A 25,188-nucleotide genomic window follows, 5' to 3' on the forward strand; every position below is an offset into this window, starting at 1 on the left:
TTCGTTGCGGCCGCAGTTTCGGTGTGATGTTACCGAAATTGTTGATGAACTAGAGGCCGGAAATTGCTCATTTCGGCCGCCGGTTGCTTTGCTACCTCGATACTTCCTTCCCGGTCGAATCCAGAATCCTCCCCAGTTCTTGGGACACTAAAACAGGGCCAACCAGGAAGTAAGCGATACTGTTGGGAGTCATGTGGATGGTGAAACAATGACTTGTTCCCCTAACGTTGTCTGTCAGGTTTCACTTTCACCTATAAAACATGTTTTTTTTTAAGCGAGTACCTATAGTGTATTTCTAAAATCTAAATATATATATATATATATATATATATATATATATATATATATATATATATATTTAAATATATATATATATATTTATAGATGAACTAACAATATTAGTACAAATGCAACATTAAAAAAAAAAATCGGCCCCAGATCCCACCCCAGGCGTTAAATGACAATCGGGGCGTCTAGGTGACCGAAGCAAGTGTTCCTTTACACGTCTGCTTTTGATGACGTAAAAATTCCCGCGACGCACACGGTTCCACAATGGCAACAGTGCAAGTAAGCGAAGCTGAAAAGGTTTATATTTTACATGGGATAAGGGTAAGTGTTGACGACGCCATGGTGTTTGTGTTAGAACTTACTTAGTAATATGTCGCCATGTTGCAACGATCAGGATGATCTGCGAGTGGATGGAAGGGGCTGTGAAGACTACAGACACATGGAAATCGAGACTGACGTGGTGTCAAATACTGACGGATCGGCCAAAGTTTCTCTGGTAATATTGTTTTCGTGTTTGCTCTCATTAATAATGAGACATTATATTATACTAAAGGCCACCTGACTCATTATGTCACTCATTGATTGCATATATCTTCCAAGATGGACATTACAGGCTTGACAAAATTGTATTCGTGTTTGCAGGGCCACACAGCAGTTCTAGTGGGGATTAAGGCTGAAATTGGAAAACCAAGACCCATGGCGCCAAATGAAGGCTATTTGGAGTTCTTTGTTGATTGGTAAATTGGATGTGTCTGCCAGTGTGATGATATTACAATAAATGTTTTAATCTAACCTATAACAATAAAGAAAAATATGTGATGTTAATTGTCACAACTTCATATATTGACTTATTAAAAACTCACTGGGCACTAAATCAAAAAATTCCCCTTATTATTGATAGACACTGTCTGGTTGTTATTCATAACTAAGTTACTTCATGTGGGTGCTGTTTGTACTTGTGTTCACCAGTTCAGCTAATGCAACGCCAGAGTTTGAAGGGCGAGGAGGGGAGGAGCTTGGGACGGAGCTGAGCAACACGTTGTACAAAGTCTTCAACAATAAGCACAGCGTGGACCTGAAGAAGCTGTGTATCAGTGAGGGAGAAAACTGCTGGGTGCTCTATGTGGATGTCCTGGTGAGAGAATTGTATGTTTGTTTGTTTTTTTTGCGTCCTTGAACTAGCAAAGGTGCAAATACACTGATTTCTGCTTGACAGCTCCTGCAATGTGATGGAAACCTGTATGATGCTATGTCAGTAGCTATCAAGGCGGCTCTCTTCAGCACCAAGTAAGTACTGTATGAACTGTTTGTTGATTTATATCGCCATCGAAAAGGTCTTTTTTTTTTTTTTATGTCTTTTCATTCAGGCCACAAGAGGGCATCATATCCCATGTCACAATAGGTCACAATGTTCTATATCGGGGTGCTCAAGTTCGGTCCTCAAGAGCCCCTAAATAGCCTGTTTTCCATGTTTCTCTCCACCAACACACCTGATTCATGATCAGGATCGTTATCAGGCTTCTGCAAAGCTTGCTGACTAGCTGATCATTAGATTCAGCTGTGCTGCAGGAGGGACAACAGGCTGGATAGGGGCTCTCGAGGACCGAACTTGAGCACCCCTGTTCTATATTACGTAGGACCAAAGCTGCCAAAATTAAAAATAAATAAATTACTAAATAAATGTAAAAAATATTGATACAAAAGTTAAATTATAAATGGAAATAAAAACAACAACAACAAACATCCCTTAATAAATAAATAAAAGTTAAAATAAAAATAAATGTTGAAATGAATACAAAAATAATTATATAAATAGAATTAAATATCAATCAATAAATTAAAAACGCTTCCTTACTTGTTCGCCGACCCGCTCACTTAACCATTGAAAGGCAGTTTGCAACGTCGGAGTCCAACCCAAGCCACGCTTAGGACCGCCACCTCATTTGAATAACATTTTGACCTGACAGAGCGTCTGCAGCATGAAATAAATAAATGTGAGAGCAGAGCGATTTTATGTATTGATTGATATTCAATTATATTTGTATATTTATTTTGACATTTATTTTTTGAATCTCGTTTTTTATTTGTACTTTTATTTATTTGGGGATAATTATATATTTTGTTGTTTTTATTTCCTTTTGTATTTAATTTTTTAACTATATTTTTTATATACATTTTCACTTTTATACATGTATTTATTTATTTTTAAGTTTAGCAGTTTTGGTCCTCCATACTATACAGTGAGGAAAATAAGTATTTCACCCCCTGGTGATTTTGTGAGTTTGACCCTTTACAAAGAAAGGAACGGTCTATAATTTTCATGGTAGGTTCATCTTAACAGTGAGAGACAGAATATTAAAAAAAATCCCAGGAAATCACATTATATTAATTTTAAACATTTATTTGTCTTTTATTGAGGAAAATAAGTATTTCACCCCCTAGCAAAACATGACTCAGTACTTGGTGGAGAAACCCTTGTTGGCAAGCACAGCGGTCAGACGTTTCTTGTAGTTGGTCACCAAGTTTGCGCAGATCCCAGGAGGGATTGTGGCCCACTCCTCTTTGCAGATCCTCTCCAAATCCTGAAGATTTCGAGGCTGTTGCTTGGCAACTCGAAGCTTCAGCTCCCTCCACAAGTTCTCTATAGGATTAAGGTCTGGAGACTGACTAGGCCACTCCATAACCTTAATGTGCTTCTTCTTGAGCCACTCCTTTGTTGCCTTTGCTGTATGTTTTGGGTCATTGTCATGCTGAAACACCCATCCACGACCCATTTTCAATATCCTGGCTGAGGGAAGGAGGTTCTCACCCAAGATTTCCCGGTACATGGCCCCATTCATCCTCCCCTCGATCCGGTGAAGTCGTCCTGTACCCTTAGCAGAGAAACAGCCCCAAAACATAATGTTTCCACCACCATGCTTGACGGTGGGGATGGTGTTCTTGGGGTCAAAGTCAGCTTTTTTCGCCCTCCAAACACGGCGAGTCGAGTTGATGCCAAAGAGCTCGATTTTAGTCTCATCTGACCACAGCACTTTCTCCCAAGCCTCCTCTGAATCATCCAGGTGCTCATTGGCAAACTTCAGACGGGCCTGTACATGTGCCTTCTTGAGCAGGGGGACCTTGCGGGCACTACAGGATTTCAATCCATTACGGCGTAGTGTGTTACCAATGGTCATCTTGGTGACTGTGGTCCCAGCTGCCTTGATATCATCAACAAGCTCCTGCCGTGTAGTTCTGGGTTGTTTCCTCACCTTTTTCATGATCCGGTTCACTCCACGAGGTGAGATCTTGCGTGGAGCACCAGACCGAGGGAGATTGATGGTCAATTGGTGTGTCTTCCATTTTCTAACTATCGCACCAACAGTTGACTCCTTTTCACCCAGCTGCTTGCTAATGGTCTTGTAGCCCATTCCAGCCTTGTGCAGGTCTACAATCTTGTCCCTGGGTCTGTGGGAGCCAGAATTCTTGCTGGTTGGTAGGGGGTGAAATACTTATTTTCCTCAATAAAAGACAAATAAATGTTTAAAATTAATATAATGTGATTTCCTGGGATTTTTTTTAATATTCTGTCTCTCACTGTTAAGATGAACCTACCATGAAAATTATAGACCGTTCCTTTCTTTGTAAAGGGTCAAACTCACAAAATCACCAGGGGGTGAAATACTTATTTTCCTCACTGTATATCATAATATTGGCGTTTTGTTTTTATGTACACATGAACTTAGCCCTACTCAATTCTAATGGTAAATGTACGTGTTAGATTCCATGAAAAAAATCCAGGAAGATCACATGTAATTTTCGTTAGTAGTATCCCATGACCGATTTGGTAACCAAGTGCTTTTTTTGACAGAATCCCCAAAGTCCACATATCAACTGATGAAGAAGGAGGGAAGGAAATCGAACTGTCAGATGACCCCTATGACTGCATGAGGCTCAATGTAGAGAACGTTCCCTGTATAGTAACATTGTGCAAGGCAAGCTCACTCATTAGACTCTCACAAGTCAGGAAAATTATTATTACGAATGCAGAAGATTTTATTTTCAGCCTTGTTTTTCTTGTTTTGGGGGCTTAGGTGGGCCACCGGCACGTGGTGGACGCCACTCTGCAGGAGAAGGCGTGCTCCGTGGCCAGCCTCATTATCTCCGTCACTCACAAGGGAACGGTCACGTGCGTGAGGAAGGTGGGCGGCGGTAGCCTGGATCCTGAGAGCATCTTTGAAATGACAGAAGTGAGTCGTCACCGCTTACAGTGATAAAGGCACCGACCTAAGTCACTCAGATGATTTGTTTGGCAGATTAAGATCCGCTAATTTATAATGTGAGACTTCATGGACGGGCTAATGGAAATTAGCATAGATGTTACGGATACATTGTGGATGCTGATCATTTCTAGACTGTTTAAGTAAGCCAAAAAATCTACAAAGTGTTACTGTTGAATAGCGTCTTTTTTTTTCGTTTTTCTTTTCTTCAGACAGGTAAACGTGTCGGAAAAGCCCTCCACATGCCTCTCATGAAGCTGCTGCAGCAGGAAGAGAGTTTAGGAACAAAGAGACAGAAAGTGGGCTTTCTTGGTTAGAATTGTCATTGTTGGATAATAAATATTATGTATATATCATCATGTAATTTGTTTTGTTTTTTTAGTAAAAACTCAACATTTGTAGATCTTAATTGTCCTGTCCTTATTTGCGGCTAAATCTTTATTTTTATGGCGGATATGTTATAGTGTATAAGCTATGGTGACAAAAAAAATTGACAGTGCAAGTCAACCCCAAAATTACCTTTACAATATCTTGTACTCTAAACACGGCATTCTGACTTAACTCATATCCCACAAATGCAGTATTAACTATCAAAATCCACCCTCTTTTAGCTATCTCACTCTCGCTATGGCCATTTTGCCATTTGCCGTCGACTGAAAATGACATCTCAGGGCTCAGGTAACACCCGATCACGGCTCAGCTTGCCAACATCACATGACCAAACTCAGAAAACAGGTGAGCCGTGATTGGTCGTTACCTGAGCAACTGTGATGACATTTTCAGTTAACAGCAAGTGACAAAATGGCCGCCCCCTGAGATGGCTAAAAGCATGTTTTGTCTATTATATTAGTCTAGTGGGGGCTGCATAGAGCATACTAGTGTAAATAAACATTTTGGGGTTGACTTCTCATCTGTTCAAAATTTACTATAGAGAAAGAGAAATTCAACATTAGCGTTATAATTGAACCAGTTGTTAACCAACAAGCAGCTCTGACTTTTTTCACCAACACTCGTTACAACAGATGAGAACATGAGAAGAAAACTAAACTTAAATCACCATGACCACCTGATGTTCTGTTATTTATTTATTTTTTAATATGGCATGTTCAAGCCATATTATATTTATTGAAGTGGAAAATGATGCCATTGTCTTCTCCAAATGAAATATGGGCTGCTGGCTCTTTGACAAAAATTCATGAACAGGCTGTTCTAATTGGTCATGATTAAATTTTTGCGATAACTGTTAATTGATTTCTGATTATCAATACATTTGATTATTACATTTCTAACAGTGTCCACTTTTTTTTTTTGCTTTATCTTAGATCTGTTTGAATACCAATTTTCATTGAACCAGGAAATGTATTGGTTCATTTAAGGATACAAGTTGACCTTAGCATCACCTGTCCAAAAAATGCAGTTGCAGGAAAGGGAAGGCAATTTCTTTTTTATTATTATATATTTCAAAATAGTAAAAATCTGATTATGTAACATGGTTGAGGAAAATTCTAGAATCTCTGCACCTTTTTCCTTCTGCCACGTGGCTAAGGCTGAGGGTTTGAGTAAAGAGAGACCAGATGGGAAGAAATCATTCCAGACGTCTGTCAGACGGTCCAAAGTTCAACGGCAGGCAGGTCCAAAGCAAATTACTGTTCCCGGGCTGCAAATTTTGGAAACCAATTTGTGGATTTGTCACTTTTTTAAATAGAGTTTGGCATGTAACTGAGACATTTCACACTTTCCAATGATTTATCGGTTAAAAGTGCATCATCATTAACTTCATTATCCAATTTGAAGCACAAGCAACAGCCTTTGGCAAACATTAAGGAAAAAATTCACGCAGGTTATTTAACTCACAATGCATCTTGTTTTTTTTTAGTATACTATAAAAACCGCACATGGTTATGTCATCAGTACTGAGGTTGGTTTACACGGTCTCATCATTTTTCACATGCACGCACACAAGAGAGAGAAAGGGAGGGCTGAGGAGATAAATAGCGAGGCTCCACGTTGACCCATCCTCAGTTTGACAAAGCGTTGCCATGGAGTGCAAAGGTGTGTGCGTGCTGATGCTCGTGCTGATGCTGGTCAACTACTCGCTCCAGCAGACTCCACCAAAGAAGAAGCCCGTACGGAAAGGTAATTTGCACCCAAAAAAAAAAAATCTGCGAATCGACACATTTTACTAACTGTATCATAGGTGATGTTTTTGTGTAATTAAATTTACTTGATCGCTGAGTTTATATGATCACGAGTGACTTAACAATTTTTTGTGTTTTGGAATTAGACAATAGTGCTGTCATTGAGGAACTACAGAAACAGATTGATGACATCGTGCAGGACCTCAACCTTCTGAAGGAACAACAAGCCTTGCAAAGAGGTAAAATTTGTTTTACATATGGAGCACAGATGTGTGGTATGAAAACTACTAGAAAATAACTTCACTTAAGTCAATATGAGAGGAACTATTTTTGGTTCCAAACTGAGAGTTCAGAACTGTTCGAAAATAACTAAGTGAATATGAAGAGGAACCATTTGTGGTTCCAAATTTAGGGTTCAGAACTATAAGAAAATAATTAATTGAATAAGAGAAGAACCATTTTTGGTTCCAATTGAGAGTTCAGAACTGTTCGAAAATAACTAAGTGAATATTAAGGGGAACCATTATTGGTTCCAAATTTAGAGTTCTGAACTACTGTATACTAAAATAATTAATTGAAATGAGAGGAACCATTTTTGGTTCCAAATTGAGGGTTCAGAACAGTTAGAAAATTAAGTGAATATGAAGAGGAACCATTTTTTATTTCAAATTGAGAGTTCAGAACTGTTAGAAAATAACTTCAATTAAGTGAATATGAGAATAACCATTTTTGGTTCCAAACTGAGTTCAGAACTGTTAGAAAATAACTAATTAAATGAATGAGAGGAACTATTTTTAGGTCCAAACTGAGAGTTCAGAACTGTTCGAAAATAACTAAGTGAATATGAAGAGGAACCATTATTGGTTCAAAATTGAGAGTTCAGAACTACTGTATATTAAATTATTAATTGAACAAGAGAGGAACCATTTTTGGTTCCAAATTGAGAGTTCAGAACAGTTAGAAAACAACTAATTAAGTGAATAAGAGAAGAACCATTTTTGGTTCCAAACAGAGTTTAGAGCTGTTAGAAAATAATTAAGTGAATATGAGAGAACCATTTTTGGTTCCAAATTTAGAGTTCAGAACTATATGAAAATAATTAATTGAATAAGAGAGGAACCATTTTTGGTTCCAAATTGAGAGTTCAGAACTTTTAGAAAATAATTAATTGAATTAGAGAGGAACCATTTTTAATACAACCATTAATGTTATATGCGAGCCAAACATGGGTGGAAAAACTATAAACAATGAAAGATGATTTATACAGCAAAATGAGGACAACTGCAGGACTACTCCAATAACTCCTTTCAGGCTAGAAGCCATATTTGGTTCCAAATACGTTCAGATGGACTTTGCAGACCTCAGTATGATGCAATAGAACTGTGTTTTAAAAATCTAAAGTATGGTACTTTTGACTCCTTATTGCGGCGAAACAAAAAAATTTATATCTCTGAAACTCTTAAATGTTTTAGAGAACATATGAGAGATTACATTTTGTCATGTGATTCAGAAGGTCAAAAGGCATTTTATAAAAAATAAAAATTACAACAAACTTACTCTAAAAACTATTGGGTAACTGAATTTCAAATAGAAAAGTCCCATTTTTTTTTTTACAGAAAATAAACTCAAATGAAGCCTTTTAGAAAAAAATAAAAATTACAAACTTACTATAAAACTAATTACAACTAACTGGATTTCAAACACAAAAGTCCAAATAAAATAAAACCTAACAATTAAAAATCCCAAACCATTATAATCTTGGTCTGTACACGATTTTTTTTTTAATAGCACCTCCCCAAACAAAACAAAAACAGCCTCTACTGCATTTAGGTACAATTGTTATAAATTAAATCTATCGGTCTCCGTAGTATGTTTGAAGGGCACAAAGATGAATGGCAAGTGCATCTTGGCCGACCCAGTGAAGAAGTCGTACCACACAGCCAGCGAGGACTGCAACGCCCTGGGCGGCGTCCTGTGCGCCCCGACATCGGCCGAAGAGAACGACCTGCTGAGAGACTACCTCCGCCTCAGCGTGGGCCAGGACGAGCAGGTGTGGCTGGGCATCAACGACATGGTGACCGAGGACGCTTGGGCGGACCAGAGCGGCGTCAGCATCCAGTTCAAGAACTGGGACACGTCCAACAGCCGCGCCCGTCAGCCAGATGGAGGCCGGTCCCAGAACTGTGCCGTACTCTCGGGGGCCGCCAAAGGAAAGTGGTCTGACGAGAACTGCCGTGATGAGAAGGCCTCCGTCTGCCAGTTCAACGTTGTGTGATGCCGTATAATCTGAAATAGCTGCTTTGTGTGTACTTCTGCTGCAATGCCACTTTACCTTCTTTTTAAAAAGGAGCTTTTTCTTCTTCTTTTTTTTAATGAAGACGTCTGGTTCTTCAATTGGACTCATTTCGAACCTGTTTGCGGTCAGTTGCATGGCTGTAATTTCCTTTGTATTGCAAACAAAACAGCAAAACCAGAAATATTGCAAATCTTATGCATTCTCTCTTTACAAAATGTAACTAGAGCTGCATGTGATGTAATTTTTTTATACCACTGGCAATACACTCATTAGCCCCAATATTCTGTAACAAAGCTCAGTTTTTACAATGTTTCATTGTGGTTGTAGAACTGCACTTTGGATGCCATTTAAGGTACTCAAAGAACTGGCAATCGACTATATAAATGCGGTCTGACGAACCAAGCTGAAAAATCGCAACTTTTATTGTGCCTGTCAAAACTGTTCTATGCTGCATTCTGTATTTCACTGACAAGTCTCACATTGAGCCTGAAGAATATTCTTGTTATTAACTTTGTTTAGCTTGATGTAACCCGAAATCTAAATAAACTGTAAAAGCAAATTGTCCCGTTGATGAAGGTCTAAAAAGAGAGCAGAGCTCTGCATCCCCCGTTGCCATGGTGACTCGTCCACTCGGGGCTCCATTGATGCGGTCTTTCTAGTGTGGTGGTAACTCCAGGTGAAATTACTCTGCGTTGATCAAACTAACTCAAATCAGCTGCCCTGGAACAGAACACGCAGTTTTTTCTATCTCAGGGTAAGTCAACTCAGGGTTCCGGGTCAGAGTTTGTTGAACTTGCTTTGTGAAATGGACCCCTGGTTTGAGTGAGGGACAAAGGTGAGTGATTTGGAGTTAATTAAAGCTGAGCTGGATCCTGGTCTGGTTATTAGCCACAACATTCAACACGTTTTTGAGAAAACGTAAGCATGGTGATAACTCCACACAGGAAGGCCTGAGTTGGGTTCAAACCCTAAATTTCAAAGATCTGTGAGGCAGACGTGCCAAACCACAAAGTTTTAAGATTTTGTAATTATATGAATTGGTGGGGATAAACTATGTCAACTTGGACTACTGTAGCTGCTGCTTTGCAGCTGACAGAGCTTCTGTCTGGACCACGTTTCTGCGGTGGAAATTATTTCTGCCATCCAAGGAATGAAAATCTCAGTATTGCTTCAGTCAAATTAAGTGCAACTTTTCCCTAAAATTTATTGTAAAAAAACAAAAAACTGCAATTACAGGCAAATAAAAACAGCCTGACAACATTAAACACCTAAAACATAATTTTGCTGCTCCAAAATCCAAACATGGCGAGAGACTGAAAAATACAAAATGGTGAACTCTGAAAAAATAAGTTCACAGCTCCTTTTCTAGAAGTGCTTGAGAATTCTGATAAAGCTCAAGTTTAAAACGTTTTTCAACTCAATTCCCTGAGCGAGACTGAGGCACAGAAGCTCCCATCTCCGAGAAGTAACAGAAATCATCAACGTGGTCATCATCCGGCAGCCAAAATCCTACAAGTACTCCTCTGATGTCGGTGGCTCCGGTTCCATATCGGCACCGGACAGTCGGATGGTGTTCATCCCGCCCGTGTTTTTGAACGTGTAGAGTTCATTGTCCACCATCCGGCGGTCTTGGAAGCCCAGGCTGTCTTGCCGATCGATGGGTGTGCGCGGGCGAGGCGGGATAAACGACTGGGACGGGTCCAGGAACGTATTGAAGTGGTCCACCTCGGGTTCAGGCTCCGGCTCGTTGATGACGGGCAGCTCGGAAGGTCCCGTGAACGTTTGGTAGGAGTCCATCTGCATTCCATTGTAACGGTCTTGCAAGCTGTCCGCGTAGCTGGAGTCCCCCAGGAGGTGACCGTACACCATGGTGTCATCAATGGAGGCGTACACGTGGGACTCGTTTTCTGACCGGCCTTTGCTGAACTTCTTCTCGCTGGGACGGAACATATTCCCACTGCCGATGTAGATGGACGCCTCCTTGTTCATGCGCTCTTTTTTCTTTTTCCTGTTTGAAAAAAAAAATCAGGATTGCCCATTGAAATTAATTGAAATGCCATTCATCCGTTCAAAACGGCACTATATTGTATCATTCTTTTTGCACTTTAATTTCAGCTGTTTGGCAAAAAAAAAATGCAAGGTTATTATAGTTTTTTGTTGTTGTTTTTTTAACTAGCGAAATAACCTAGGGGGGGGAAATTTTTTTCGATAACCAACTGAAACTGCATTCTATTCACAAAACAAATTTTAAAAGAACTATAAAGCAAAAATTACCTTTTGTTCTTCTTTGTCAACGTACTTCATACGTAAGAATTTCATACATTTAAATTATGCCCCATAGCCAGAGGTGCCAGAAAGTACAAATCCTACTACAGTTTGACATTAGCCTAAGGTGCTAGGTAGCTAGCTCCCTAGCTAGCACCCACCATGGTGCTCATTTTACCGGCAAGAGAGCGAGCTAGTTAGCTAGCTAGTTAGCACCCATTTACCTGCTAGGGAGCTAAATAGCTAGCTAGCTAGTTAGCACTAGGGGCTAAAGCAGTGTTGGAAAAAAAACTTGAAGTTGAAGTTGTGCACTGTGCAGTAGGATGCTAATAAAAAATTTTTTTTTGGGGGGGGGGGGGGTAAAAACAAGGAAATTGTTACACATTTAAAAATATTAAGACCAATAAAAAAACACTATAATTATGCAGGTTCCTTTTGGACCAAACAGAATTTATGATAATATTTATTTATTTTTGTTGGCAAAAACTTGAAGTTGGAGTGCAGCATGTGCAGTAAGACTTTTGGCACAAAACAAGAAAATGTTTAAACTTAAAAAAATTAAGACAAATAAAATTCTTTGAAACACTATAATTAAAATTTATTAAATTAGTTATTTAAAAAATTTAAAAAGGTCAAAATGCATAAATGTAAACAGCTCAAAAATTTGTATTGATATATATATATTTTTTACGATTATGCTGATTTTGGAATTGTGGAGTATAGTAATTGAGATGCCCTCAAATGGTTCAGGTCGTATCTTTTATGTGAGCGTTGCCCCTTATTCAACCAAAGCACATGCCACGTGTTGAGTGCCACAAGGCTATATACTAGGCCCGGCAGCTTTGTTTTCCTTATGTTGTCACTCACCTCAATCTTTAGAAATTAAAACAAATGAAAATTCCTTAAACATTCATCAGTTGTATTGGCGCAAATATTATACAAGTGCAAAAATCCCAGTAGTATTTGGTGTTGCTGCAGATGTACTCACTTTACAAAGAAGCAGACTAAAGCTAAGATGATGAGCAGAAGGAGAAGGACTGCCGCTATCCCAAGAAGGATGGCTAAGAGATCTGTGAAAGCAGAAGAACATTAATTGGTCTTTTCAAATTTGCAGTTCATAATGGGCCCAAGAGAACGTTTTCTTACTGTTCTTTGGCTCTAAGACTATTTCGGTGACTGCCCCAAAGTTTCCATCCTCTGGTATACAGTTGGACATGTTAAGATAGAAGCTCTTTGGCACCAGTAACTTGTCGTCGGTCTTCTCGTCCTCCCGGCGGCTCAGGATCTCCTCCTCGGAGTCCAGCATCTTGACCTTGATGGCCGTGTGTCGGTCGTCGCATTTGGGTTGGCTGACGTTGGCGAACTGGACCTGTGCCTGGTATCCGCTCGGCAAAGAGACGATCCAGGACACGGTGGATGAAGGCCGCATTCCTTTGGGCCAGTTGGGGGTGACCAGCAGGGTTGGAGAGGACATGTGTGGGCTGACTTGATAAATGATGGTCTCTGGAAAACATCGCAATCAGGAAGCCATTTTGTGAGCAAGTGCAACAGTGCACTCGTGTGAAAGAACTGTGAATGTGTTCCATTTGAACATGATTACACTATTAATCCACCTAATACTTTACAGTAGACAAAATATTACTTCTTTTTTTTTTTAATTATTAGTTTTTATAAAATAAGACTGTTCAAACTGTTGCACTTCTGAAACCCTGATTTCCAAAGACAAACATACATACACATTGCACTTTCCTAAAAAGCAAATATTGAAGCTGCTGAGTTTTCATTTTAAATGTAAATAAATCTGTTCCTGTTTACACAAAGAAAAAAAAAAAGAGACCAGTTTCACCCTTAACGGTTATACATTTAAGTGGATTCATTGTTACATTGTTAATTATGGTAAGTACTGCATCCTCAAATGTATCCTGAACATTGACAGATACAAACCCTTTCCACTGATTCGAATAATTATCCCTGAATACCTTTATTATACATGGACACATTGGTACACAGTGCAAGGTTATTTTAGTTAATGAACACTAACGAAATCACTAAAACTAAGAATTAAACATTTCCATTAATGAAATAAAAACAAAAATGCTTTTTAAAAAATGAAAAATAACTGAAACCTCCTGTTTTTCTGATAATTTTTGGGGGGGACATTTGTTTTTTTGTGTATTCTGTTTTAATGATTTTTTTTCTTTCTGTCATTAAAAAAAATCTGAAAAACAGAGGGAAAAAATATTCGGAAAGACAGTGGAAAAAAGTATAAAAAAAACAGGGGGAAAAAATATTCAGAAAAACAGAGCACCAGCTTCTGTTTTTCTGAGTATCGGTATTTTTTATTATTATTTTACCTCTGAACTCCATGTGACTTGTTGCAGGCTTGCTAATATTTTTTCCTCCAGTTTTTTTAAATAATTCTTTTTCTTGTTTTTTTTAATATGTCAGAAAAAAGTCCCGTAAAACAGAAAAAAAAATAATAATCACACACAAAACAACTAAGTTCCCCCCCAAAATTTGTCAGAAAACCATTTTTTTTTCTCAAGTGAATGCAATATACTTAATACACACATTTTTTTAAACCGAAAACTAATACTGAAACTAACTAAAACCAAGCATTTTTTAAATAAATAAAACTAATAAAAAAAAAAAACAGAACTGCCCTGAAAACTAATTAAAACTAACTAAATTTAAAAAGCAAAAATAAAAACTAACTAAAATGAAAATTCCAAAACTATAATAATCCTATCAGTTTACAGTATTTGTTGATTTTTTGGGGGAACCTTTCTATTATTATAAACTTTCAAAAAAACATTTACTCTTTCTATGAGACAGAGCGTTCAATCTAATCTCAAAGAAAAGTTGTGCTTTGGTGTCATCTATAAACCTTTTGGAATGGAGGCTTGTCACTCACTCATTGAATTTTGCTATTCACGGCACGGCCATCTTCTAAGACACACAAGTCCATTCAAGTAACATTCAAAACTGCATTACCTGGGATCTCTTTAGTAAAGGTGACATTGAGAAAAGGCCCTTTCATCTTGCTGAAGTCTCGGGTCGTGGCCGTGACAGAGATGTTGGCGTGCACCTGAAGTTTCTGGATGTTCCCGTTGTAGCAAAAATCTCCCACAGAGAAGTCTTCGCTCTCCTCGATATGCAGGGACATGGAAGCGTTGCATTTGTGGCCCGGCACCGACTGTTGAAGACTTCCCGACGGGGACACCAGATCGATGGTGCGGTGCTGAGGGATCTTGAGGTGCCAGGTGAAGCTGTGGAGGGGCATCCGTAGACAGGAATCCAATGTGGGGACAGTGAGGAGGGTCTCGGAGCAGGAAGCTCTATTCTGACAAGCTGGTATTGGTAAATATTATTAGTTAGTTGACCTAAAAAGTCAAGAAATCTATTACAAACTCTTACCAACAACTTTACTGGCTGTCAATTGCACATCTTCATTGGGACAGTCGAGGAAGGAGAGCTCGGCCTTACTGCCTGAAGCCACATTTATCTTCTGTAAAACCTCAGAGTTGACGCTCATCTCGCAATAAGGATCCAAACCCACTTTCTCAATCTGCACGGACACTTCTTGCTTTTTGGTCAGATCCACTGTGCACAGAACTGAGAAGGAACAAAGAGGAAAAAACAATCAATTACAGAAAGGCAGAGGTGGCAAATCCAGGTCCAGAAAGTAAAACAAACCTGCCACAGTTTGGCTTTAGCCCCAGGTGTTAGCTAGCTAGCTTCCTAGCTAGCTTCCCGGGTACTTATTTACTTGCTAGGGAGCTAGCTAGCTAGCATAAGAGGCTAATGCCAAACTGTGGCAGGGTTTTTACTTTCTGGAACTGGATTTGCCATCTCTGCAGAAAGGTACTTTCGGTTTAATTGCTGTATATCACGTGTTGTACCTGGATGACCACTTCTCATAACAGACACGCTATATTTCAAAGTGAGTCCTTGCAACGTCCTGTTGGTTTCACAATTCTTCAGCACCATCTCAAAGTTGCCCTGTTGATGCTCCGGCTGCTTGTCAGTCAGACCCGTTTTGATCACCTTCTTGTCCTGTTTCCTGTACTCCACTTCCACGTTCTTGCCGAGGCACTCCGGAGCCGTGTGATCGTGAAAATGCACGGTGTAGTTGTGCATGCCGGGCACGGCAAAGTCCCACTGCATTTGCTGGTCGTCGGGGAAATCGCTGGGATAGTTGGCGGAGATGAAGGACGTGTCAGAGACGCCTCGTGGTAGGTTGACTTTCACAATGGCCACCACTGAAAAAGAAAGAGGGAAATACTCTAAAATTTAATTAAAATTAAAACGATGTACTGTAAAAAATGAGTGTGATGTTGATTTGTGTTGGTCATTTTTCTACCACTGGATGGCATAATTGCATTTGTAAGACATTGGTGACAGCGCAGTGTTTTTTTGTTTCATATTAAGAGCTAGCTAATCTTTAACATGAAGTAACTTGTGAAATTCTGCAAATTTTTTTTAAATTGTAAAATACAACTTCACCCCAGTCTGCACAAATAAATGCATTATTATTAAATTTATTACTGCTACATTTTGACATGGACGTGTCTGCTGTGATTCTCCCAGTACAGGGTTTCCAAGTAAGGTGCAGTAATTAATCGTGCGTTAGTGGCAATAAAGCAACTTTAAATTAACACACTAATTTTGGCACCCCTAATGAAAACACAACAAAAGGTAGGTACGCAACATTTAACATATCCGCTTACCGCTAGTCTCAGGCCCAACACTGAGTTTAAAGTCAACCGGATCCATCTTTCTGTCCTTTGGCACCAGGAGAGAGACGCGGCCCTTATAGCGTACCTGGATACTCGTCACAGAACCTCCCTTGCAGAAGGTTCCGATGGTGGCAGGGCCCGTTCGGAGATAAGTAACGAGAACGTATGTGTGCTCATCTGGACAAGTCTCTTCATTGGCAATCTGCTGCATTCCCAGCTCAGGGAAGTCCAGCTGAAAGGCTCGAGTGGAGCTGACTTTCAGATCCCAGGTGAAGGTCCGGTTGAAGTCAGGGAAGAGTGAGGACTCAGCCTGGACAATATCGCCAGAGCAGGAAGCCGCTGTGCAGTCTGGAATTACATTTGTGTCGACAGAATTAAAATATTGCAAGATTTTTAGCCAACTTGAGCTAGAAAGACTGTCATTGAAATTTATAGTTAGTATATTTTTTAACAGACATGTTTCAATCTAGAATACATCTCATTTTAATCATTTAATATTCCATAATGAAACATGTTTGTTAATAAAAGCAACACCCTGAATACTCTGTACAAGGCATATGGCTAAATTTGCAAAGCAGTGGGAAAAATCTGCAAATGTGCTAATTTGCGGGTGTCGAACTGCAGTAGTTTTACGTTGTAATGTCACCATTCACCACTAGATGACAGACATGGCTCAGTTGCCTTGACAACCGGTCTTACACTACAACTTGAGTAGGCCTAATAATGTTTTGCAGATTTGGAATTAGATGCAGGATAAACACAGTACCTCAGTTACATAAAAAATTAAAGTGAGTTGATTTTGCACAAAATTAGTTCTTGGATTTGATGTTGGTTTGCTGTTCAGCAGTTTTGTGTTGTCCTGGAATGGTACATTTTTGGGTTGTCCTGATTTGATCGACATGATCAGAAATCAGGGCCCATCAAGTGGCTTTCAGGTGATTGGTATCTTCTGAAAAAGATCGGACTTTTAAAATGTTCTTAATTTCTAAAGTCAAGAATGAAATATTTTAGTTCTTTACTTGATTTGATCCACTACCACTTAACAGTCATTTTTTAAATAAAAACAGATAATTGAGACAATTTGGATGCGCTCTTCTTTTTCGTTTTCATTTCATTTGAGAGGTATTGGATTGGTTCTTGGTATCGGCAGATACTCAAAATCAAGTGACTTGGATTCGGGTGCAAAAAACAAGATCGGGACATCCCTAGTCATTTTTATCCAAGAGAGCACTTTGCACTGGGGGGGAAAATATATATATATATTTTTTTGTCATTTGCTCCAAACCTTTGTTGAATCGGTTTCCTTCTACTATCATTAAATTATTATTATTGACTGCGTCATTCAACACTGAGCATTCTTGAACTACATACAGCTCTGTACAGTATTGGATATTTAAGTGTTGTTGTGGTAATCGAACATAAATCCACAGCTTTTCACATTTGCCTACCAATTTCTCTGTTGATCTCCACAGTGAAGATCTCTTCAGGGTGAGGACAAGTAAAATCCAGGGATGTGTTCCGAGATTCCCTCAGGATTAGAAATTTTGGATTGCAGGTCTGTGTTGGGAGTTTGCCCACACACACGCTGCAGTCAGGTTCAACGGTGTCCCTGCTGATTGTAATGATGGTTTCCGGGTCAGGGGTCACAGCCAGCATTCTGCCAGCTGATGATAAAGGAAGCAGAAAACTTAAGCATAGGATTTCTCCCATGAAATGAATTACATATGATGCTGTTCATAAATATGCGTGATAAATTATAATGAGGTGTATAAGTCATTTGCCTCTGGGTGCTGCTTTGGCTGAGAAAATCGTCCCGTACATTTCTTCTCCACGGGACGCCTCCACGGTCACGGCGGTCCTCCCGAGGAGATCCAGGCGGGACAGAGGTCCGCCTCTGCAGTAGATGTTGGTCTTGATCCGCCCATCGCTTCCTGTTGTGCTCACAGAGTACTGTGGACCTTCTTGACATTTGTCTTGTGCGGCTACCTGCTTCAGCCTGTCATCAGGCTCCAAGGTCAAGGTTGTCCGATCTGGGACACTAATGTCCCATTTGAGCGTTCTTTTGAAGTCCTTCCATAGTTTTGGATCAAGCTCTGCTGCAGTAGGTGTGCATGAGTTCTTGGTACATTCTGAGAAGGGAGCATAATATGAAATCCGCACCGATTCTGTAGTTCCACTACATCATGGCAATGAAGGACAAAACGGCTCACCTATTGTCTTCTGTACCTCCACACTGAATGCATCTTGAGGCCTGAGGCAGCTAAACTCCAGTGCGAGACTTTGCACGTTGGTCAGGGTCTTTCCAGTCTGGCTGCAGGTGCGGGCAGAATCGACACCGGTACAAAGCTCGCATTGTGGCTCCTGCGAGAACTTGCTGATCGCCACAGTCGTGCTGGAATCGGCGCTCACAACAATCGTTCGGCCCGCTTAACAGGAGAGCGGAACCAGAAATCGAACCCAGAGTAAGAATCACTGCTTTAAGGTGATAGTGCTCAGTATTGACTGACAATGTCATAGAGCGGGGGGCAGCAACATTTCGTGTCAAAAGAAATATTTGAGGCCAAATAAATTCCCAAAAATCTGTCTGAAGTCACAAAATATTTGAACATTGTGATGAAGGAAATAGTGTGTTAGAGTTAGTCTAATGTACCGAGGGCGCTAAGAGGTCATTAGAGATGCACCATAACACAAAAATATGCAGCATCCAATACGTAGAGATTTATTTTCTTCTATTTCTAGATTATTATTATTATTATTATTTATTTATTTATTGGGCGGGGGGGATATTTTTCAGACTTCATTTTTCATAAATTTTTCGACTTTTCTGCCATTCTATCAAATTGATTATATTTTTGGCAATTTTATGGACAGGTTATGGTAATGTTCTGCCTCTCCTTTCTTTTAGACATTATATGGCTATTTTTTTTTTACATTTTGTGTAATTTTCTGGACATTTTATGGTAATTTTCAGGGAATCCTCTTCAGTGTGTTAGGGTTAGTCTAATGGACTGAGGGGGTAAGAGGTAATAAGAACTGCACCATAACACAAAAATATGCAGCATGCAATAGCGAGAGAGATTAATTTTCTTCTACTTCTGGATTTTTTATTTTTATTGTATTTATTTATTTGGGGGGGGGTAATATTAATAGTATTTAGACTTTTCTGCCATTCTGTCGATTTAAAAAAAAAAAATTTGATTTTGTGGACATGTTATGGTCTTTTTTTTTTTAAATTGTATGGCTATTTTTTGGGGGGTAATTTTGTGGACATTTTATGGTAGTTTTTAAACGTTTTATTTTCTGCCTTTTTTTAAATAAATATTCTGACTTTTGGCTATTCTTAAGACATTTTATGGTAATTTGGAGATTTTGTTTTTGAACATTTTATGGTTACTTTATGAACATTTTCTTTTCAGACTTTTTTTTTTTTAAATAAAATTCTCTGACATTTTATACTAATTTTCAGCCTTTCGTCTTCTTTTTTGGACATTTTACAATTACTTTTAGGACATCCATCCCTTTTCTTAACCGCTTGTCCTCACAAGGGTCGCTTGAGCCTAACCCAGCTGGCTTTGGGCAGTAGACACCGGTACTTTTAGGACATTTTTAGCTAATTCTTTTTAAAAACTTTTTCATCTACCTTTCATCTCTTTTTCTGACAACTTAAACATGTGGATTTAATTATTATTATGTTTTAATCTAAATCATTAATTAATTTAAATAATATATGTAAAAAAACAAAAACTTATTTCTACAATTTTTTTAAGAGATCCGCAGGGAGCCACAGGAGAGGAACTAATAAAGAATCACATGGGAATCCAGAGCCGTAGTTTGCAGACCCCTGTCATAGCGGTATCTAAACATTTTTTTTATATTGTAGCTGTCTGTATTTGATCACATTGATTGCCTCTAATGTGACTGCAATTGTATGTACTTCTGTCACACGATTCAAACAACCACAGCTCATCCACCAAGAACTGAATCTACAATACATTAAATATTCTTACCTAGTGGTCTAGCAGAGGCGTGGAAGACCACAGATGCCACTTCCATCTTTGGTGCAACTTGCAGAGACACAACAGCTTTATCGAGCAAGTCGAAATGGGTCACAGAACCCACTCTGCAGTAGCGAGTGTCTGATTTGCTGCTCCCTTCAAACATGGTCACTAAATACTGATATCCATCATTGCACAGCTGTGAGGTTTCCCGCAGTGCATCTCCGAGGACATTCAAAACCACAAGAGTCTTTTCCGGCGCCTTGATCGTCCAGATGAATGTTCTGGCAAACTCACTGAGGAGGGAGGGTTGAGTTTCCATTACAGAAGGGATGCAAGTGTCCTTTGTGCATTCTGCATAACAACGAAGAGAAGAAATTAAGAAACATTTTCATGTGTATGCACTTTTATGTTTAATTTCGCCAAGTTCTAAATGCACAATTTTATGCTAAACAAGTAGAATATACAGTTGACATCCATAATTAAGTGCACAATAAGCTAATATGAGAACGATGCCAGTTAACTCACCGATGATCTGATTGACGGTGACTACGTAAGACTGTTCGACGGGGCAGTTGAAGAGCAGCTTGACCTCCTCCTCGGGCTCCAGAGCAACACTCGAGTGGCACGACGTTAGTGTGTCATTGACCCCGCTGCTCACTGTACACACTGTACACTCGTCCGATGACAGGTCATTCGACACAGTCGCTGATAGTCCTTTGTCGGGCCGGACTGTCAGCTCCAAGCATTCTGAGGAAACGGATCGGAGGAAGTCAGATGATGCAATGAAAAAAACAAGAAAAGGGATGGCAGGTGTTGTCTGGTAGATCCAGCTGAGAAACAGACTCACCTGACCTTTTGTAAGCATAATATAATGATACCCCATCGAACAGCTGTATTTATCATTGTTTTTGGCTAAAACAAAGTTGAACTTGTGATAGATCATAGAGCTCAAACTCGTATTTGATTTTAAAGGCATATAAAAACAGTTGCTGATGAGGTTCTCATGTGACAAAACAAAGCCAAATGGATTTAATACTCCATTACTCTCCTATAATTTAATGTACACCCCCCCCCCAAGTACCGGAACAACCTGCACTAAAAACACTAAGCCACATTGATAATGAAATAGTGATAGAATTTGGTGTTTTCCCTAAATCATCTGTTATTGGACTTCTCCATCCACAAAACTAAAAATATACATACATGTATATGCTGGATATAAACTATTAATATATTTTTAGAAAGGTATATTTGTACAGTGCAGCAGTACAATGGAACAAACTGTCAAGGGAACTAAAAATAAGTGGGTCCTTACATATTTTTAAACTGTGGATACAAAACCACACTTAAATACTCAAATGAAGTTATTTATTCTTATTAAATAATAAATTTGGGATGTCAAAGTATAATGCTAGTACCACTAGTGGTACTCAGGCTCACTCTAGTGGTACATGAAAGAAAGATCACCGCCCAAGTACAGCTTAGTTGCATTTAACTTTATAGTACATAATTATTCCATATTTAGGTTAAACATTAATTCTCAAACTATGCATAATGAAATAATTTTAATTTCCTTAACATTAACCTACTTTGCTATTGGATTTTAATGTTGGTCATTACGGTGGTACTTGCAGTGTTCATCTGGAAAAAAATGTTATTAAATAGTGAGACCCATTCAAATGTAAGTGACAGACAGACAGACTATTTGCAATTGTATCTGTAGGTTGCTATGATACGATGCCTTCATTTTGAAGTATTCTGACATTTTTCACTTTATATCGAGCACACACATTTTTTTTAGTTACCACATAAACTTTTAAAGACACTCCATTCAACATGCTACTCCCCTACAAGCATGTTATGTTATGTATTACAATGGCTAATACAACTGTAAGCCTGGATTAAAAGGGTCAGTTGTGCTCCACAAAAGGACAGTCACAGCTCTGTAGCAGATTGCAGGTCAATTATTAATGAAGACATGATCAATTCGAGCCTTCCAGGAAGCGCCATAAATGCCTCATAAACCTTATAAAGGGGGAGGTCTATGTGTCAAACTAAATGCTTCGACGCTGCTCGGTGTGTTTTATGAGATACGTCAACATTATTGTGCATTTAAAAAAAAAAAAGTGCTGCTTTAGCTGCAGCTGTTTGAACGAGGACACAACACCACGGCTTGACCTCATTTAACAGTTAAACACATACATTTAAGGAAAACGCTTAGAAATGAGTCATTGAGCAATTTATAAGGCGTAGCATAAAGTCTCACCTGATACATGGAAGATAATCAACAAAAGTCCCAGCGGCAGGCAGGTGGCGAGCCGCATGTTCGCTTGCAGTCCTCCTTACTGCCAAAACACGTCCAGGATAATATTTTGAATTCCACCAAAAACGTAATAAATCCCAGTTGTGGTGTGTCAAGGTCGCATTTTGGCTAGGTCCCACATTACGACGCTGAAAGGCAGCCACTTCCTGCTTACCTGAGCAGCAGGGGCGTGGTTCGCGGGCAGGCTGACCTGTTCAAACCTGACAGGTGAGCTCACGCTTCGACAACTTCGATACACACCGCGAGGAGAACTCTTCCCTTCTTGTGGGGCACAATGGCTGTCCTATTTATAAGCACTGAAATATGCCGGCGAACACCACGCAGGGTGTGCACAATGTGGCGTTTACGCACACACGTGCGCTAGATGACTACTTGTGGAAGACTGGTAAAAGTGAAAGTGCCTGTATTTCAAGGGAGTTGTTAAATAAATAAAAATTTAAAAAGACGATATTTGTTACAACTATCTGTACATGAGTGAAATAATCTTTGAAGGAAAATATCAGCCTACCCCTACTATGGCCCCAGTTTGTAACAACAATGCTGCATTCGATGAAAGCGGGATTTTTGAATTATCCCAAATTGTTGCATTTCTGACCTCATCGAGACGAAACAATGATGGACGATTCCGATAAACTGTACTTATTCTGGTTCACGCAGTCATTCAAAATAACGTTGTGCTGGATGAAGTTATTTATTTCTAATAACGAAATTAATGTTATAATAAATAGATAAATTTGTTTAAACTGTAAAATTCCGATTTACCACGTTCCTATGGCCCACAACAACCAATCAGAGAAAGAGGGCGTGACTGACAAGGTGTCAATAATTTGCTTTGGCGAGAAGCGAAGCCACAGGTGGCCATCTTGCATTGCCACTCGATAAGTGTGCCTAACTTGAAAACATTGATATATCCCTGGCGTTTTCACATTATTATCCGTCTCCATGTCAGAAATGCCACCGTGTGTGGTGTATGGTTGTTGCAATGCTGCCGTCATGTGGTATTGAAATTAAGGTAAATACCACATGTTGAGTAGAAAGTTGCACGTGAACGCCCCCCCTCAAGTCGTATTTTCTACTAGACAACTGGGAATTCATTTTGGTACCCGAGTTGAGAGAACTATTCAAATTTCAACATGGCGGAGAGCGCCGAAGGATTTGTGAATTGCAAGAAATATTAACACTTATAAGGGCGTTTTAGAATCTACACAATTACGTAGCATACACAATTTAGCTATAACAACAAAATCACATTAACAGAACTCGGTCGTAATTAGGAGTTTCCGAGTGGTAAGGTCCATCTTTCCCATAGCACGTGAAGGTAGGGTAAGTCTGTGAGAAGCGCTACATTTCGTTGGTAAGAATTATTGTTATAAATTAGGTTAATTTTATGATTATACATTTTCTCTTGTAAGGCATATCTACGAAGCCTACTCAAAGATTTGTCTACATCATGTTGTCAGAACCATCAACAATGAAATGAAAACAAAGCCCATCAGAACAAAATTTGCTGTGAAATGCAAGCCTAACATCTGCAGTCACGATTCACGATTCTGAGAAACTATAGCCAGGATGGTCAAAACAGTGAAGTACGTTCTTTGAGAGGCTCTCATTACGCCATACAGGGATCATGGCACAGGGCACGCAATGATAACAGTGAAAACTGAACCGAATTTGCCTATGACAGTGGCAACGTAAGATGGCTGCCCTCTGGTTGACCTGTAACTTTGGGCTTCAATTACTTTGCTGAAAGACCTTCAGAAAATCAGCCCCTACCTCAAATGTTGACAACTGCGCATGAGACTATCAAATAGAAGCATGGTGAAGGGAACCCAAACAGTTGAGAGAATTCAGAAGCCATTATACAAATGTATTGTAGCAATGGTGAAGCCACGCACTTCCAGCGTGCTTGTAAATAGTTGTATTTAGTTGTAAGTCAAAAGTTTCTCTTTAGTTGCGTCGTTATATGTTTCTGTGATGTCTTTAGATGTGGAATGCAAAGGAACATAGAATCAAAGGGACAAAGGAACATTTGACATGAAAGGGAATAAAGCATCCTTTAACCACATATGAGTTTTTTTGTTTTGTTTTTGCAGCACATGTAGAGGACCACTGGTTTTGCCTCGACTCCCAGTATGAGTTAAATTCTTTCAATGACCAAGCTTTATATTCATGTTTATTTCATGTTGATCAATTTTGTGTTTCCAGTCAGAACTGAGCATTGTACATCGACCTGGAGTCTGCAACCTGCAGCTCTGGAGCCACATGTGTCTCTTTAGTCCATCTCCTGTGGTTCCCTGTGGATCTTTAAAAAATATATATATTTTTTTTTACTTTCATTTTTTTTTAGATTACATATTATTTAAATGATTTAATGATTTAGATTTAAAACTTAATAATTAAATATTAAAAAAAATGCCAGAGCCCAAAATTTAAAGTTGTCAGAAAAAGACATGAAAGGTAGACGAAAAATCTTTTTTTATAAATGACCTAAAAATGTCCAGAAAGGAATAGAAAAAGCAGAAAATACCATAAAATGTCCATAAAATAGCCAAAAATGCCAGAGAATTAAATTAAAAAGCCAGAAAAGAAAGCATTCAAAAAGTAACCACAAAATGTCCAAAAGCAAAAGAAATCCCTCCCAAAAGTCATAATATTTAAAATAAAAAATATATTAAAAAAAAGCCAGAAAAGAAAACCTGTAAAAAGTATTTTTATATATCTGAAAACAGAAGATTTCCTGGAAATTACCATAAAATGTCCACAAACTAAAAAATGTCAGAAAAAAGGCAGAACAAAATGTCTATATATATATATATATATATATATATATATATATATATATATATAGCTATAAAGTATTTTTTTTTAAGGAAAAAAATAAG

At 38.9% G+C, this 25,188-nt stretch overlaps 3 protein-coding genes across 5 annotated transcripts; 2 read left to right on the top strand and 1 right to left on the bottom strand.

Moving 5' to 3' along the window:
• The first annotated feature begins 33 nt into the window (after positions 1 to 33).
• exosc7 (exosome component 7) lies at positions 34 to 4,950 on the top strand. Of its 2 annotated transcripts, none has more exons than XM_077549057.1 (9): positions 34 to 169; positions 439 to 609; positions 683 to 784; positions 931 to 1,025; positions 1,258 to 1,423; positions 1,505 to 1,575; positions 4,139 to 4,262; positions 4,362 to 4,517; positions 4,760 to 4,950. In XM_077549057.1, the coding sequence occupies exons 2-9, from the start codon at positions 553 to 555 to the stop codon at positions 4,862 to 4,864; spliced, it is 876 nt and encodes a 291-aa protein (XP_077405183.1). In that variant the 5' UTR covers positions 34 to 169; positions 439 to 552; the 3' UTR covers positions 4,865 to 4,950. The 2 variants fall into 2 exon arrangements, with proteins under 2 accessions (XP_077405183.1, XP_077405184.1); XM_077549058.1 differs by having other exon boundaries at positions 439 to 567.
• A 1,634-nt stretch (positions 4,951 to 6,584) lies between these two features.
• LOC144037592 (tetranectin-like) lies at positions 6,585 to 9,506 on the top strand. Its single transcript, XM_077549172.1, has 3 exons — positions 6,585 to 6,683; positions 6,832 to 6,924; positions 8,554 to 9,506. Exons 1-3 carry the CDS (start codon positions 6,587 to 6,589, stop codon positions 8,958 to 8,960), a joined length of 597 nt encoding a protein of 198 aa, XP_077405298.1. The 5' UTR covers positions 6,585 to 6,586; the 3' UTR covers positions 8,961 to 9,506.
• A 654-nt stretch (positions 9,507 to 10,160) lies between these two features.
• Positions 10,161 to 24,222, bottom strand: cdcp1b (CUB domain containing protein 1b). 2 transcript variants are annotated; one of them, XM_077549171.1, is made up of 14 exons: positions 24,080 to 24,222; positions 22,250 to 22,328; positions 20,509 to 20,730; positions 19,993 to 20,334; positions 18,196 to 18,411; positions 17,767 to 18,114; positions 17,434 to 17,649; positions 15,977 to 16,333; positions 15,149 to 15,508; positions 14,664 to 14,861; positions 14,241 to 14,597; positions 12,393 to 12,749; positions 12,235 to 12,316; positions 10,161 to 10,989 (listed from the first exon to the last, which is right to left on the bottom strand). In XM_077549171.1, the coding sequence occupies exons 2-14, from the start codon at positions 22,305 to 22,307 to the stop codon at positions 10,491 to 10,493; spliced, it is 3,612 nt and encodes a 1,203-aa protein (XP_077405297.1). In that variant the 5' UTR covers positions 22,308 to 22,328; positions 24,080 to 24,222; the 3' UTR covers positions 10,161 to 10,490. The 2 variants fall into 2 exon arrangements, with proteins under 2 accessions (XP_077405297.1, XP_077405296.1); XM_077549170.1 differs by lacking the exon at positions 24,080 to 24,222 and adding an exon at positions 22,461 to 23,903.
• Positions 24,223 to 25,188: the final 966 nt, after the last annotated feature.

This window comes from Vanacampus margaritifer, chromosome 17, assembly GCF_051991255.1.
Source record: "Vanacampus margaritifer isolate UIUO_Vmar chromosome 17, RoL_Vmar_1.0, whole genome shotgun sequence".
NCBI lineage: Eukaryota > Metazoa > Chordata > Actinopteri > Syngnathiformes > Syngnathidae > Vanacampus > Vanacampus margaritifer.

Bases quoted from the DNA above. Each gene is read 5' to 3' on its own strand.
- LOC144037592 (XM_077549172.1), top strand. From the start codon at position 6,587: ATGGAGTGCAAAGGTGTGTGCGTGCTGATGCTCGTGCTGATGCTGGTC. The intron at 6,684-6,831 runs GTAATTTGCACC...TTTTGGAATTAG, and splicing joins GAAGAAGCCCGTACGGAAAG to ACAATAGTGCTGTCATTGAG. The intron at 6,925-8,553 runs GTAAAATTTGTT...CGGTCTCCGTAG, and splicing joins ACAACAAGCCTTGCAAAGAG to TATGTTTGAAGGGCACAAAG.
- cdcp1b (XM_077549171.1), bottom strand. From the start codon at position 22,307: ATGCGGCTCGCCACCTGCCTGCCGCTGGGACTTTTGTTGATTATCTTC. The intron at 20,731-22,249 runs GTGAGACTTTAT...CCGTTTCCTCAG, and splicing joins GATTATCTTCCATGTATCAG to AATGCTTGGAGCTGACAGTC. The intron at 14,862-15,148 runs GTACAACACGTG...GTTCCTTCTCAG, and splicing joins TATGAGAAGTGGTCATCCAG to TTCTGTGCACAGTGGATCTG.
- exosc7 (XM_077549057.1), top strand. From the start codon at position 553: ATGGCAACAGTGCAAGTAAGCGAAGCTGAAAAGGTTTATATTTTACAT. The intron at 610-682 runs GTAAGTGTTGAC...TGCAACGATCAG, and splicing joins ATATTTTACATGGGATAAGG to GATGATCTGCGAGTGGATGG. The intron at 4,263-4,361 runs GCAAGCTCACTC...TTGGGGGCTTAG, and splicing joins GTATAGTAACATTGTGCAAG to GTGGGCCACCGGCACGTGGT.